This window comes from Ptiloglossa arizonensis, chromosome 1, assembly GCF_051014685.1.
Source record: "Ptiloglossa arizonensis isolate GNS036 chromosome 1, iyPtiAriz1_principal, whole genome shotgun sequence".
In the NCBI taxonomy this organism is placed as follows: domain Eukaryota; kingdom Metazoa; phylum Arthropoda; class Insecta; order Hymenoptera; family Colletidae; genus Ptiloglossa; species Ptiloglossa arizonensis.
Window position 1 is genome coordinate 9,168,366 of NC_135048.1, and position 13,384 is coordinate 9,181,749.

The 13,384-nt window shown below is 33.3% G+C and overlaps 1 protein-coding gene across 2 annotated transcripts; it reads left to right on the forward strand.

The window, feature by feature from the left end:
- Nucleotides 1-3,828: 3,828 nt before the first annotated feature.
- Zir (dedicator of cytokinesis) lies at nucleotides 3,829-12,871 on the forward strand. Of its 2 annotated transcripts, XM_076324999.1 has the most exons (20): nucleotides 3,829-3,956; nucleotides 4,240-4,417; nucleotides 4,559-4,737; nucleotides 4,809-4,950; nucleotides 5,017-5,220; nucleotides 5,282-5,473; nucleotides 5,909-6,133; nucleotides 6,215-6,489; nucleotides 6,571-6,886; nucleotides 6,963-7,268; nucleotides 7,348-7,553; nucleotides 7,625-9,388; nucleotides 9,459-9,586; nucleotides 9,670-9,932; nucleotides 10,006-10,265; nucleotides 10,349-10,783; nucleotides 10,864-11,216; nucleotides 11,290-11,492; nucleotides 11,564-11,883; nucleotides 11,958-12,871. In XM_076324999.1, the coding sequence occupies exons 2-20, from the start codon at nucleotides 4,277-4,279 to the stop codon at nucleotides 12,010-12,012; spliced, it is 5,967 nt and encodes a 1,988-aa protein (XP_076181114.1). In that variant the 5' UTR covers nucleotides 3,829-3,956; nucleotides 4,240-4,276; the 3' UTR covers nucleotides 12,013-12,871. The 2 variants fall into 2 exon arrangements, with proteins under 2 accessions (XP_076181114.1, XP_076181189.1); XM_076325074.1 differs by lacking the exons at nucleotides 3,829-3,956; nucleotides 4,240-4,417; nucleotides 4,559-4,737; nucleotides 4,809-4,950; nucleotides 5,017-5,220 and having other exon boundaries at nucleotides 5,436-5,554.
- Nucleotides 12,872-13,384: the final 513 nt, after the last annotated feature.

Sequence of the window (13,384 nt, forward strand, 5' to 3'; positions counted from 1 at the left end):
GATTGAAGCATAATATTGTTTAATGTCTCATTTACTTGTGAAAATTTGTTTATACGTTGAATACAATAAATTGATTACTAATTAAACGAAAATCTATAACGAAGTACAATGTCCCTACTACTGACGATTAAAAAATAGATATGTAATGTCTACGCATTGTAACGTAAAAAAGAAATCTAAGTAGTATTAAAATTATTTTATTCGCGATTCATCGTACATTATTCCATTATTAAATAAAATAATTTAAATGGTAATTATAGGGACACTAACAGTTATTGAGACTATTCTACTCTAAACGAAGAATATTAATTGTCGACGAAATAACAAAATTCCCGTACCTTTCTTAATATAATTCCAATAAAGTCTATGTAATAACAATTATTGTCCGGTACAAATATTGCAATAAAATAAAATTTTCTTGTTTGTTAGCTCTACACATTCAATGAAATATTTTACAATCGGATCATCCTTTTTCGGTTAGCTCAATTGATTACCTATATAAATAAAAACGGCAGCCGTTTTTATCAACATTAAATATTCGCTCTGATTTATTCCCGATACTTGTTTCATTAAAAATATATTGTAATTACGAAAAATAATCTTGCACAATAAATCGATTTAATTTTTAAATTTTAACTTCATGTTTGGCTTTTCGTTTTATAATTTTCAGGTGATTTTTGAAAAATACTTGCAATTGTATTATTCCTGCACACTTTTTATTTTCGTTGAAACGATGTTTTATTTCATTTTCTGCACAATATACGAAAACGCTATTTTTCACCATTGGTGTTAAAGGAAAATTAACATCGGTCAATCGCATAATTCTTTGAACGTGAGCAGATTCATGTTCCTATTTTAAAATTAGTTTCCACCTACTATTGACTTTATGAAATTAATTTAATTTGATGTAACGTCTGAGATTTCGCCGTGATATACTGAATTTTTTACTAGCAGCATTAACATTAATCATATTTGCTTTTATCAAACAGAAGGCTTCGTGTAAATTATCCTTGGACCATTTAGAATATTTTCCTTCATTTCTAGGATCAGTCAATTAACTCATAAATTACAGAACATGTATTAACGAAGTATAATTATTTTATAATCGATATGATTATTAACCAACGTATTTTATTTTTAATTAAAACACTATAAAACAAACTTTGTTCTCTCTATAAATCTTATTCCATTATTATTTTACAATTTTAGCTGCTAAATTATGAATTTCTTATGGATGGAAAATTTAAGAGCATTGATGAAATTGGTGTTACTCACCTTACCTTATTTACACGAGGAAACAAAAATAAAATTAACTTTTCTTATTATTGTAAAGAAATTTAACTTTGGTATCAGCTTTCTCCGGAAAATATTGCGCGCTTCGAAACCTTATTCGCTTGAAAATAAAGATCACTGGACCGCAATTTAACGCTAAATACGTGAAAAAATAAGTAAATACAAAATATAAGTACCACTAACATCGTTAACGGCAAAACTGGCGGCAATTGAATATTAAAAGTTAATTCGAACAAAATAATTTTGTCCTAATTCTGTGTACGTATAAAAATTATCGAAGAATTTCAATTCTTTCTTTGATCAACACAAACACCAAATACCAAATCTTTGTATCCCATATGCATCCAACTTTGAATCACGTCAGACAACTCTTTATTTGCGACGATAAGACAAAACCAAGAGGACAGTTTCTCTTTGGAGGAAAATTCTTATATGAAAAGGATCTGTCAAGTAGAGCTTCGTAGACAACAGCTTTCCAGTCTAGCAAGACACGTGTGACGACTCGAAACCTACAAGGTTACCGCTCAACAAACCACTGGAGCGTATCTCAAGTACCCTAGAACGTGTCTCCGTCCGAGTGTATGCAACTGACGGCAAACTCCGAATCGCATCCCGAGTTGCAACGGCAAGACAAAGGTATTCGAACAACTCGACGAAAGTAGGGAAAATAAAGTGAAATGCAACGACGTGGAGAACGCTTCCCAGCAACAATACATCCACTCTATCCAGAAACTCGCGATTGTATTTATACAATTAAAGCTTATCCTAGGTTGCTTCGTCTCGTCGGCTTGCTCACCTTGCTTTAGACATAGTTAACGTACCGGTGAAACGCAAGTGGATCGCGTTATGATTATTACGTCGATGCACCGCTTCTAATAAAGACCCTTTAACCCGTTACGAGTTCGTCGTAGGCAGCTTTATCTCCGTCTTCCACCGACGATGGCGTGAACGCTACACGGCTCGGAATTGCATTCGCGATTTCTGCGTTACTCTGAACGGAAAATCGATATCGCAATTAGCCCCTTCGCGACTACTTGCCTCCGTTCGCGATTGGAACAACCACCGCGAACGCGTTCACCCAAAATAGGAAGGGCGACGAAGTCTCAAGTTAAACGTCTCAGCCTGTCTACAGGGTGCATAAAGCATTGCTGAACTTTAAGAGCGCGTAGCACTCGTCACTGACGAGTGAACAAACGTACACAGTGGCTCGAAAAACTATTTCCACGATGTATTAGAAAACTCTTCTCATCTGTGAGAAGAGTTTTAATGAAAGTTTGTGCCCACATAGAGCATAGTAACGTGTACATAGAGAAATTCTTTTGTCCTCAGGGAATGAGGAACATTAAGCGAGGCATTACTATATTATCAATACGGTAAGAACGTCCTGTGTGACACATGAAATACAGTTGCTTCAAAAAGTATCCGTACGCTACAGTATAAGAAAATTCTTCTTGTAAAACTGATTTTAATGAAAGTTTGTATGCATATAGAGCATAATAGTGCGTACATAGAGAAAGTCTTTTGTTCTCAGGAAATGTCTTTGAGAAAGTGGAATCAAGTCTCGAAGGTTTTAATGTTTTTTTTTTTTTGTTTTACATTTAGATGTATATTTAAGGGTATCTAATAAAGATATATAGTAAAATTAATAGTAATAAAGAAAATATAAGAAAGTTACTGGATTTCAAAGATGGAATATACAAGGGGTTCCGGAATCAAAAATAAGATTGATGTAATATAATACGTGTATAGTTTTAAAAAATAAAAGTGGTTTTAAAAACATTCCACTACTAAGTTTTCTTTCTCGAGTAAAAGAAGTTTCTTGTATATTTAACAACTCGAGGCAATAATTGAATGCACATATTCAAACTAGATATACTATACTAAATTGTTTATTTATACATACTTCGTGTAATAAATCATTAACTTTCAATCGATATATTTTTATCGAATTTTAAAATTAAAGTATAAACACATTTTTAATGCCATGCAAAAAGGCTATGAAGATTATATCAAAGTTAGAAAAGTCGGTTATTAAGATCATATTTTATTAGATCACGCAGTATATACAAGCTAGGACAAAAACTAAAATGATTGTAACTAGCCACTCATGTTGGGCAACATTGCCGTGGAAAAAGTACTTTGATTGTATAGGCGTATGTACAATTTCAAAAATTGATATTCTAATTTTATAAATTGTACAATCTGTGATCGTATTTGATGGTCTTTCAATATTAAAAACTTACATAGATCGCTAAAATTACTATTACTATATAACAAATTTTACAGAAAAAGAGTATAATTGTACATATAAACCGAATAGAAAATTAATCAAATTACTTGAGAATCGTATAATCAACACTTTAGTTATATTATAACTATTACAATTATTAAAAATTAAATAATCGAAGGACATAGTTTGTAATTCTTATCGTAAGATAGCGCCATATATCAAAGAGGTTACTATCACTTTCTCCTGAAGGTTTCAATTCTTGAAGGTTTTAAACCTTCTATGGTATTAATGGGAATTGATAGGAATTTTAACTTGCTAAAGGCATAGCCCTGGTGCAACAAAGGTTTATGACGAGAACTGTCAAAATATTGAAATATTAACTCGAACTGTTCATAATTTTTACACAATGCACGTTTAGTAAACATAAAGTCACGTAAGTATCTTTCGTTAATGTATATCAATCTATAATAAATTCACGTTAATTACTTGCTTTAACTTAATGCCTTAATCTTACACATGCAACTGTTTTAATATTGATTTTAATTAAACAATGCAGAGTAGTTTAAATTGACAATAAAGTATATATGAAAACGAACTTAAATGTAAAATTACAATAAAATTTTAATTACAATTGTTAATAATGTATTGTACTTATAAGTTATGTCACTTAACGTTTTTAATTTTTTTATTTTCATATTCTCAAATAAAATATCTAGGATTTCATCCAAGGAGTATTTTACCCCGGCATTTATAATGTCATCCGTACAGCGGGCTTTTACTCAAAAATTGAGTAAACAGCATGCAGCTGACGTACGACGTCAAATTGCTACTTCTACCTCGTATTCCCATGATTTATCAAAGAGTGGCAGTTCGTTCTCTGGTTTTTCTTCAACGGTATAATCTGTATAATAATTTATCTATGTAAATTAAATCTGTGTGATATACTAAATTCTCAAACTATTTATTTTATTTTATATATTATTTTGATTTTTGAAGTGTTTATATTAATCTAACTATAGATATGATTTTTTAAAGATGTCACTATGCGAGGTATTAGAGCCTTTAGACTATGAAGAGTTTTTAGCGCAACACCAAACAGCTCTTGATCGTGATCCTCTGAAATCGATATTAGATTTTCCACCTGGAGATGTTGATTTGACTGTTGTAAAGAGGAAAATTCGAACGGAAGAACCAGTTGTGCCCTATGAGTCTCTGTAAGATATTTTTAAAACAGGGAAAACTGGCAACACTCTAGTCTTAATTGATAAATTTTGTTACTTTTCAGGGATGTAGTATCTCCTTATGTTAGAAGATGTATTGAAAGTTTTACTTCTGATTGGGTAGTGGTACACAGAAAATATAAACGCAGAGTGTCCCCTATTGCGAGAGATAGACTATTGCAGGATACTCCGAGACAAGATTTTGAAGTAATTGATTAATGAAATATTTATTATAAATTATTACAGTACAGATTTAAAATAACTGTAAAACAGGTGGATCAAGAGGATACAAATGGCTCTGGTTCGCCAAACGAGGAAGAAGATTTATCAAACTGTGGTGATACGCCAAGAGGGTCTTGGGCTAGTTTAGATTTAAGACATTCACAGCATGATCCTCTTCTTCCCAGTTTGTTGGATCGTGTCTGCCCTGAAACTATTGACCAAATGAATGAGCAAAAACGCTCGGAAGATCGTCAAGTGAGTATTAAATATATTAATTTAATAAGGTTTTTCTAATCTTTATTAATATTAATTTTAGGAAGCATTATTTCCACTTTATGCACCTCCAGCTTCTCCAGATGATGAATGGCAAGAAATTGGTGCTGCGCCAGAACCAACAGAACCTTTCTCTCACAAGATCCTTGTAAAATGTCTTCAATTAAAACTGGAATTGGAAGTTGAACCAATTTTTGCAAGTTTAGCATTATACGATGCTAGAGAGAAAAAAAAGGTAATTTTGGAATCTTCAGACTTTGAGAGATGAACAATAAATACAGACTGGGTGAAAAATTATAGTACAAGCTGCCAAGAGGTAATAGTATGTAAAAAAATAAGAAAAAATGTGGTATACAATTTTTCCATCCGAGGCTTCTTTTTCAAAGTAATCAAATTTGAAATTTGTTACTTTCATTTTAGTTTATTACATTTAAGTACTGCTAGAAATGTCCTCCTTGTTATTGCATACATAACTGTGCTCGATAAATTAAAGATAACTAAACTGATTGTAACATATTATCATGTTTTAGTTACTAATTGTAGCAGAAATATTACATTAACTAGTCAACATACTTTCAATTTTAATGTGTTGCCATAATGGACGGTTATACTACCATTTTCCACCCACTCTGTATAATATATATTCCTTACTTTAATTAAAAAACTACAGGTATCTGAAAACTTTTACGTGGACATGAATTCAGAAGGTTTAAAAAGGATGCTTGGTGGTCACATTGCATACAGCGATGCTAGTACTTTAGCGAGAAGTTGTGTTATGAGTATCAGTAAACCAAGTCCAGATTTGTTCTTAGTTGTTAGACTTGAAAAAGTATTACAAGGTGATATTTCAGAATGTGCTGAACCGTATGTACGTGAAGATAAAAATAAAGATAAGGTTATTACTTGTTCTATAGATAATTAAGTCAAACATATAATAAAAGATAATTATTAAAATAAAAAATTGCCTTCAAAATAGGTAAGAGCTGCTGCTGCTGCTGCATGCGAACGCTTAGGTAGATATAGAATGCCACTTGCATGGACTGCCATCCACCTCTCTGGCGTAATAGGAGGTGGTGGAGATACTGATAGCACTGGAAGTGCTGGGTCACTAGATAGAAAATCAGGTGGACTTGAACAGTGGCGTAAAAAAGTAGAACCGCCGACTCGAAGAGGTTCTCTTGAAAGACGGAGCTCTGATAAAAGACGTAGCTGGTCACCTGATGACTTTGCCAACTGCCTTGACACATTTAGGTAAATGTTTTATATAATTACATTATATGATTTATGCTAGACATTTATTGCTTGTGCATTACATAATTTTTTGTCTCTTAGACCTATTACACTGACTGTTTCAAGTTTTTTTAAACAAGAAAGTGAACGCCTAAGAGATGAAGATCTCTATAAACTTTTAGTTGAACTACGAAGGCCTGGTTCTAATCTGAAGCGATTAAAGTGCTTGCCAGGTATATTAAAATTAGATCTTAGTCCCAGACCTGAAGAGTTACCCAGATGTTTGGATCCTGATCTCAGAAGACTAGTACCATATCCAGATGAAAAAAGTCGACCAGTTAAAGAAATACTCGAATTCCCAAGTGAAATTGTTTCACCAGATTTAACGTATCGCAATTTGCTTTACATTTATCCGAAGGTAAATTAGTATTTATCTCTATATAATAATTAAATCAATTGCTTTACCAAAATCAAACATCTATTTTTCATTACAGGAAGCAAATTTTAGCTCTAGAACTGGTTCTGCCAGAAATATTGCTATAAGAATGCAACTGATGGGTGGTGAACAAGAATCTGATGCTCTTACAGCTATTTTTGGAAGATCATCGTGTCCTGAAATGACCCATGAGTGTTTCACTTCTGTATCATATCATAATAAAAATCCAAATTTTTACGATGAAGTAAAAATTCGACTTCCTGCGGACTTAAGTGCAAAACACCATTTGTTATTTACATTCTACCACATCAGTTGCCAAAAGAAAGCAGAACAACCAAATGTTGAAACTGCTGTGGCATATACGGTAAAAATAATTAAATATTAATAACAAAATATATACAAATTCAGCATAAATTTAAAATCTCTTAACTAATTATGTCCAGTGGTTGCCGCTTCTAAGAGATGGACATCTACAATCTGGAGAATTCAGTCTTCCAGCAATGTTAGATCCACCCCCTGCAAATTATTCATATATCGCACCTGATGTTCTTTTACCAGGCACAAGATGGGTAGATGCTCACAAAGGAGTTTTTACAGTAATTTTAGAACCGGTGTCTAGCGTTCATCCACAAGATAAATATATTGACAGGTAATAATTTTAATATTTCATATATTTAGCGGATATAGAATAAAAAACATTAAACTAAAGGTAAATAATAGGTTTTTGTCACTGTGTGGTTTCTTGGAAACTGGACAAGTACCTCCTCGTATTGGTGAAGCCGGAATGGAATCTGAACTAAAATCCGCACTTTTGGAATTGGCAAGAGCATCGCATTCTGCTTTAGTGCGATCGCTACCTCAACTACTGGATCAATTAATATCACTTCTTGTACGTCCGCCAACATTACCATCTCAGCCACTGAACGTAGCAGCCACGGTCTTTGAAGCTATAGGCCTATTGGTTCGAAATATTACTAATCTACCAGATGGTCAATTAGATGCACATGGAAGGCATGCCCTCTTAGCTACATACATTGCATATCAGTGCTCTTTACCGAGAATGGCACATACTCCAGGCATTGTGCGAGCTCAAAGCAACCCTGATCTACCTCTAGAAGACCTGGAAATGGAAGTACATTCTCGAGGATTGGATCGGACTGCGTCAATGCGCCAAGAGTCGCCTTCCATAAACAGTCAACCGACTAGAAGGCTTCTCCACGAGGAATTGGCACTGCACTGGGTTGTATCCACAGGCCAAGCACGGGATTTGGCGGTTACATACTCCTGGTTTTTTTTGGAACTAGTCGTTCGTTCTATGGTTGTGACATTGTCGGAAATGGGAATGCTAGAAGCACCGCGAAAATCAAGATTCTCTCCCCAATTTTGTGACGATGTAGCAACGCTCACCGCAGCATTAACTTCAGAAGTAGTATCGCGTTGTGGAAAAGAAAATAGAGTGCCAAATAATTTAATATCGAGTCTCGGTAACTTTCTCTCTGATTTGCTGTCGATAATGGATAGGGGATTTGTTTTGTCTTTAATTCGCGCTGCATGTTGCTCTTTATCGGATGCATCTATGCATATTGCTGATTCAGCTGCTCTCTTTGCACTAAAATTGGATCTTGTGCGAACAGTATGTTCGCATGAACACTACGTGGCTCTAAATCTTCCTTTTGGAACTGGATATACATCAGGGTCAGCACCAGCATCTCCTAGTCCATCTACCGGAAGCTCGGGTAGTTTAATATCTACTCTTGTTCCTGGAGATCGCGCTAGGTTTTCTGAACTCAGTCAAGAATTTCGACAACAACACTTCTTGGTAGGAATCGTTTTATCTGATCTATCAAATACATTAGAAATACCGAATCCAATGCTTCAAAATAAAGCTATTGGAACCATTCGACATCTTATGGCATACCATGACGTAGATTCAAGATATTCTGATCCTGCTGCTAGAGCTAGGGTTGCTGCTCTCTACCTACCACTTCTGAATATTATAATGGATGCTTTACCTCAACTTTATCATTGGGATTCCAAAGATAAGAGCGTCTATCCAGATGAATCTGCATCTATTACACAATCTGTGGCTCTGGCTATAGCTGGTGGAGTATCAGCAGATACGGCAGGAACTCAGTGCAGAGTTTCTTTAAGTTCAGAGGCCACGCGGCATCTTTTGATGTGTGTTTTATGGGTACTTAAGGGATTGGAACAATCAGCATTAATGCAATGGTGTTCAGAGTTAAGTTCTAGGCGTATCTTGTGCCTTCTTCAAGTTCTAAATATTGCCACAGCAGCTTTTGAATATAAGGGTAAAAAAGCATTGAAGAGATTACCGCCACAAGCTGCTGCTACAAGCGATATTAGATCCAGATTAGAAGATGTAATTCTTGGTCAAGGAAGTGCTAGAAGTGAAATGATGTTGCGCAGAAAGGAAAGAATGACTGGAGACAAATTAAGATGGCGGAAAGACCAAATGCCTTACAGGTTTGATAATTGTTAAAAATTTACAAAGACTTAAATCATAAAACATGACAATTAATTGCTGTTTTCAAAGGTCTTGTGAACAATCAGAAGGGAGAGCTGTGGAACAAGATGCTCACATAGAAGGTGCCTTAGCAGCTGAAGCGTCCCTTGTAGTTTTAGATACTTTAGAAACAGTTGTACAAGCTGATGGAGGAGGAGGTAGATAGTAGTTAAATTTCAATGTATTACATACTATTTATATTTTTGTATTATCATATTCATAAGCTTTTGAAAATATATAGGTGCAGTTGTAGGAGCAGTGTTAAAAGTGCTTTTAAGAGCATTAGCCAGAAATCAAAGTACATCTGTATTACAGCATATGTTCAATACACAACGAGCTTTGGTATTTAAGTATCACAGTGCTTTGTTTGACGAGGAAAGTGAAAGATGTGGCGATCTGTGTTTGACATTACTCACTAGATGCAGCTCTCCTTTAAGTGCTGTTCGCAGCCATGCTGCTGCCAGCCTTTATTTACTTATGCGTCAAAATTTTGAAATTGGTAATGTAAGTGTCCAAAACGTTACAACTTTAGTTACTTAAATATATTAACACTAAATGCATAATATGATGATTCTAGAATTTTGCGCGAGTTAAGATGCAAGTTACAACATCTTTATCAGCTCTTGTTGGAAGAGGAAGAGCTCCTAGCGAAGGAGCACTTAGAAGAGCATTAAAAACGGTACTAGTGTATGCTGAAAGAGATACAGAATTGGCAGATACAAGTTTCCCAGAGCAAGTGAAGGATCTTTTGTTCAATCTACACATGATACTGTCCGACACTGTTAAAATGAAAGAATTCCAAGAGGATCCAGAAATGCTATTAGACCTCATGTACAGGTAAATTACGATTATATTAAGACAAGCAACGCTAATAAAATATTAAACCTCAATCATATTTAACGTTGAAAATTATTCTGTAGAATTGCAAAGGGGTATCAGGGATCACCAGATCTTAGACTAACATGGCTGGCAAATATGGCTCAACAACATATGGAAAGAAAAAATCACACAGAAGCTGCTATGTGTCTTGTACATAGTGCCGCTTTAGTTGCAGAATATTTACATCTGTTGGAGCCAGGAGGTGGTGGACGACCAGTAGGCGCTGTTGCTCTATGTCCTGTTACTCCAAATGCTTTAGAAGAAAGTGCTGTTGGTGATGATGTATTGGCCAGAAGGGAAGAAGGATTATGTCTAGGTCCAGATTTTTCAGAAAGTGGATTAGCAGGTTTATTAGAACATGCTGCTAGTTCTTTTCATGCAGCTGGAATGTATGAAGCTATTCCTGATGTATACAGAGTATTACTTCCAATAGCAGAAGCTGCGCATGATTACAAAAAATTAGCTAACATTCATGGGTACTGTGTATGAAATTCTTTTAAGTAATATTGTAGAAATGTAGTTATGTATGTATTAATTTGTGTTCTTTTAATCGTAGAAAGCTTCATGAAGCGTATACACGCGTAGAACAATTAGCAGGAAAGCGAGTGTTTGGCACGTATTTTAGAGTAGGTTTTTATGGAGGAAGATTTGGAGACCTTGCTGGTGAAGAATTTGTTTATAAAGAACCTACTTTGACAAAATTACCAGAAATATTTTCGAGGCTGGAAAATTTTTATGCAGAAAGATTTGGCGCAGAAAATATAGTAATAATAAAAGATTCGAATCCTGTAGACCCTAGCAAGTTAGAACCAGATAAGGCCTATGTTCAAATTACTTACGTAGAACCATATTTTGAACCACATGAACTTAGACATAGGCCAACTATTTTCCACAAAAATTTTAATATCAGTAAATATCGTTTTGAAAAAACTTAAATTCAAACAATTTGTATGCTATTATTATCATTTTCGATCATTTTTAGAACGATTTGTGTATGCAACACCTTTTACACCTGGTGGTAAGGCTCATGGAGAATTAAGAGAACAGTGCAAGCGTAAAACAATTCTAACAGTAGCTACACATTTCCCATACTTGAAAACAAGAATCCGTGTGGTTGCTAGAAAGCAAATAGTCTTAAGTCCAATTGAGGTTGCTATTGAAGATATACAAAAGAAAACTGCAGAAGTATGTATATTTTAAACGACAAAAGAATTTTGTTTTTGTTCCTTTATCCTATTTATTTAATCTTTTTCTAGGTTGCCGCAGCTACAGCTCAAGAACCACCCGATGCAAAGATGTTGCAAATGGTGCTGCAAGGTTGTATTGGGACCACAGTTAATCAAGGACCAGCAGAAGTTGCAGTTGTATTTCTTTCTGGATTACGCGAACAAAACGCACAGCCTACTAAACTGCAACATAAGTTACGCTTATGTTTTAAAGATTTTTCAAAAAAGTGTCTTGATGCTTTGAGAAGGAACAAAAATTTAATTGGTCCAGATCAGCGTGATTATCAACGAGAATTAGAAAGAAATTACCAAAGACTAACTGAGAGGCTTACTCCTCTTATTGCATGGAGGTATGTAAAATGTAATTTCAATTAATAAAACTTTATTCAACATTTTTCATAAAATTTTGCACATTACTGTACAGTGGACCATCATTGCTAACTCTACAAAGTTTACCACAAACATCACCACGCTGGTAAAATGACTGAATGCTGCTAACTACAAGTTACCAAAGATCAATAACGCGTGCATGAAATATTTAAAAAATATTAGCAGCATATACTATAATATTAAAATATAGCCGTATATATTATATTTATATGCATTCATTTTTTATACTGGTCTGCCTCAGATATCTTACAAGAATACCATACTCACATCTAACAAGAAACTAGAGTATGTGTTATAAAATGACTACTAGTCTTACTATTCCAGAAACAAACTTTATTTATTGCAACAAATATTTCTATAGAAATCATTTTATATTTTTAAAGACAGATATTAAAGTTGGAATTTCGTATTTACTGTTCTTTGTAAATTGCTTTGGATTAAAATTAATGTACTTTTGGCAATATTTAATGCAGATAAGCAAAAATGTCGATATTTAAATTATGGCAGTAATATTTTACTTATTTTTTCTTTAATAGTTGTATAGCTAAGTATTATCTTTAGTTATTAATAATGTATACCTATAATATACAATTTATAATGATCAAATCAGTCCAAAAATTCATGTGCATTTATCAAAATATACTGGACAGGAAAATGGTTATTTACTTTTTATTACTCTAACAGTAACTTTGAATTTTATTTATATAAAATAAAACAGTTTTAAGATCAATTATACAAAAAATACAATATAAATACGCACGATTTTATAGATAAACATGAGATAAACCCCCAATGAAATATAATTAACTAACTGTGCCTATTTTGCATTGCAATGCATAATAGACAGCCGAAGTATATAGAATTACTAAATATTTATGTATTTAGCCATTAAGAAAACTGTGATTTTTCAATTATATTATATATAATATCCAATTGCAGAAACTTGTAATAGTAGATTTTTTACGGAAGAAACTTATTATTATAGATAAATAAAATCATTTCTTATGTATATCTTATGTTTTCGTAAAAAATATTGTTCTACTACTAATATTATATAAATAATTAAATGGTAGTACTTTATTATAGGCATATGATATTTGTGTAAAAGTTTTTAAAATTTAATTTTCCATAGTTCTCATTAAAAATCTATCATTAAAAGTTTCTATAATATTTCCAAAACATGACAAATGAATAATTCGATATAAAAAATGTTTTAAGTATGCAGACAATGAATTACTTAGTATTATTAAATATGACTGGAAAATATAATGTTTACAATGCTATGCACATTTTTAACATTTGTACGAGGTGCTTTGAAAGTTTGAAATTTCTAGTTGAACATATAATAACACGAATCATTTATATAAATGTATATGTTTCATATTACATCTGATACATTACAGTGGTAACAGACATGCATATTGGTAGTTTAAATTTGTATTTTGTTGCGAATATACCTAA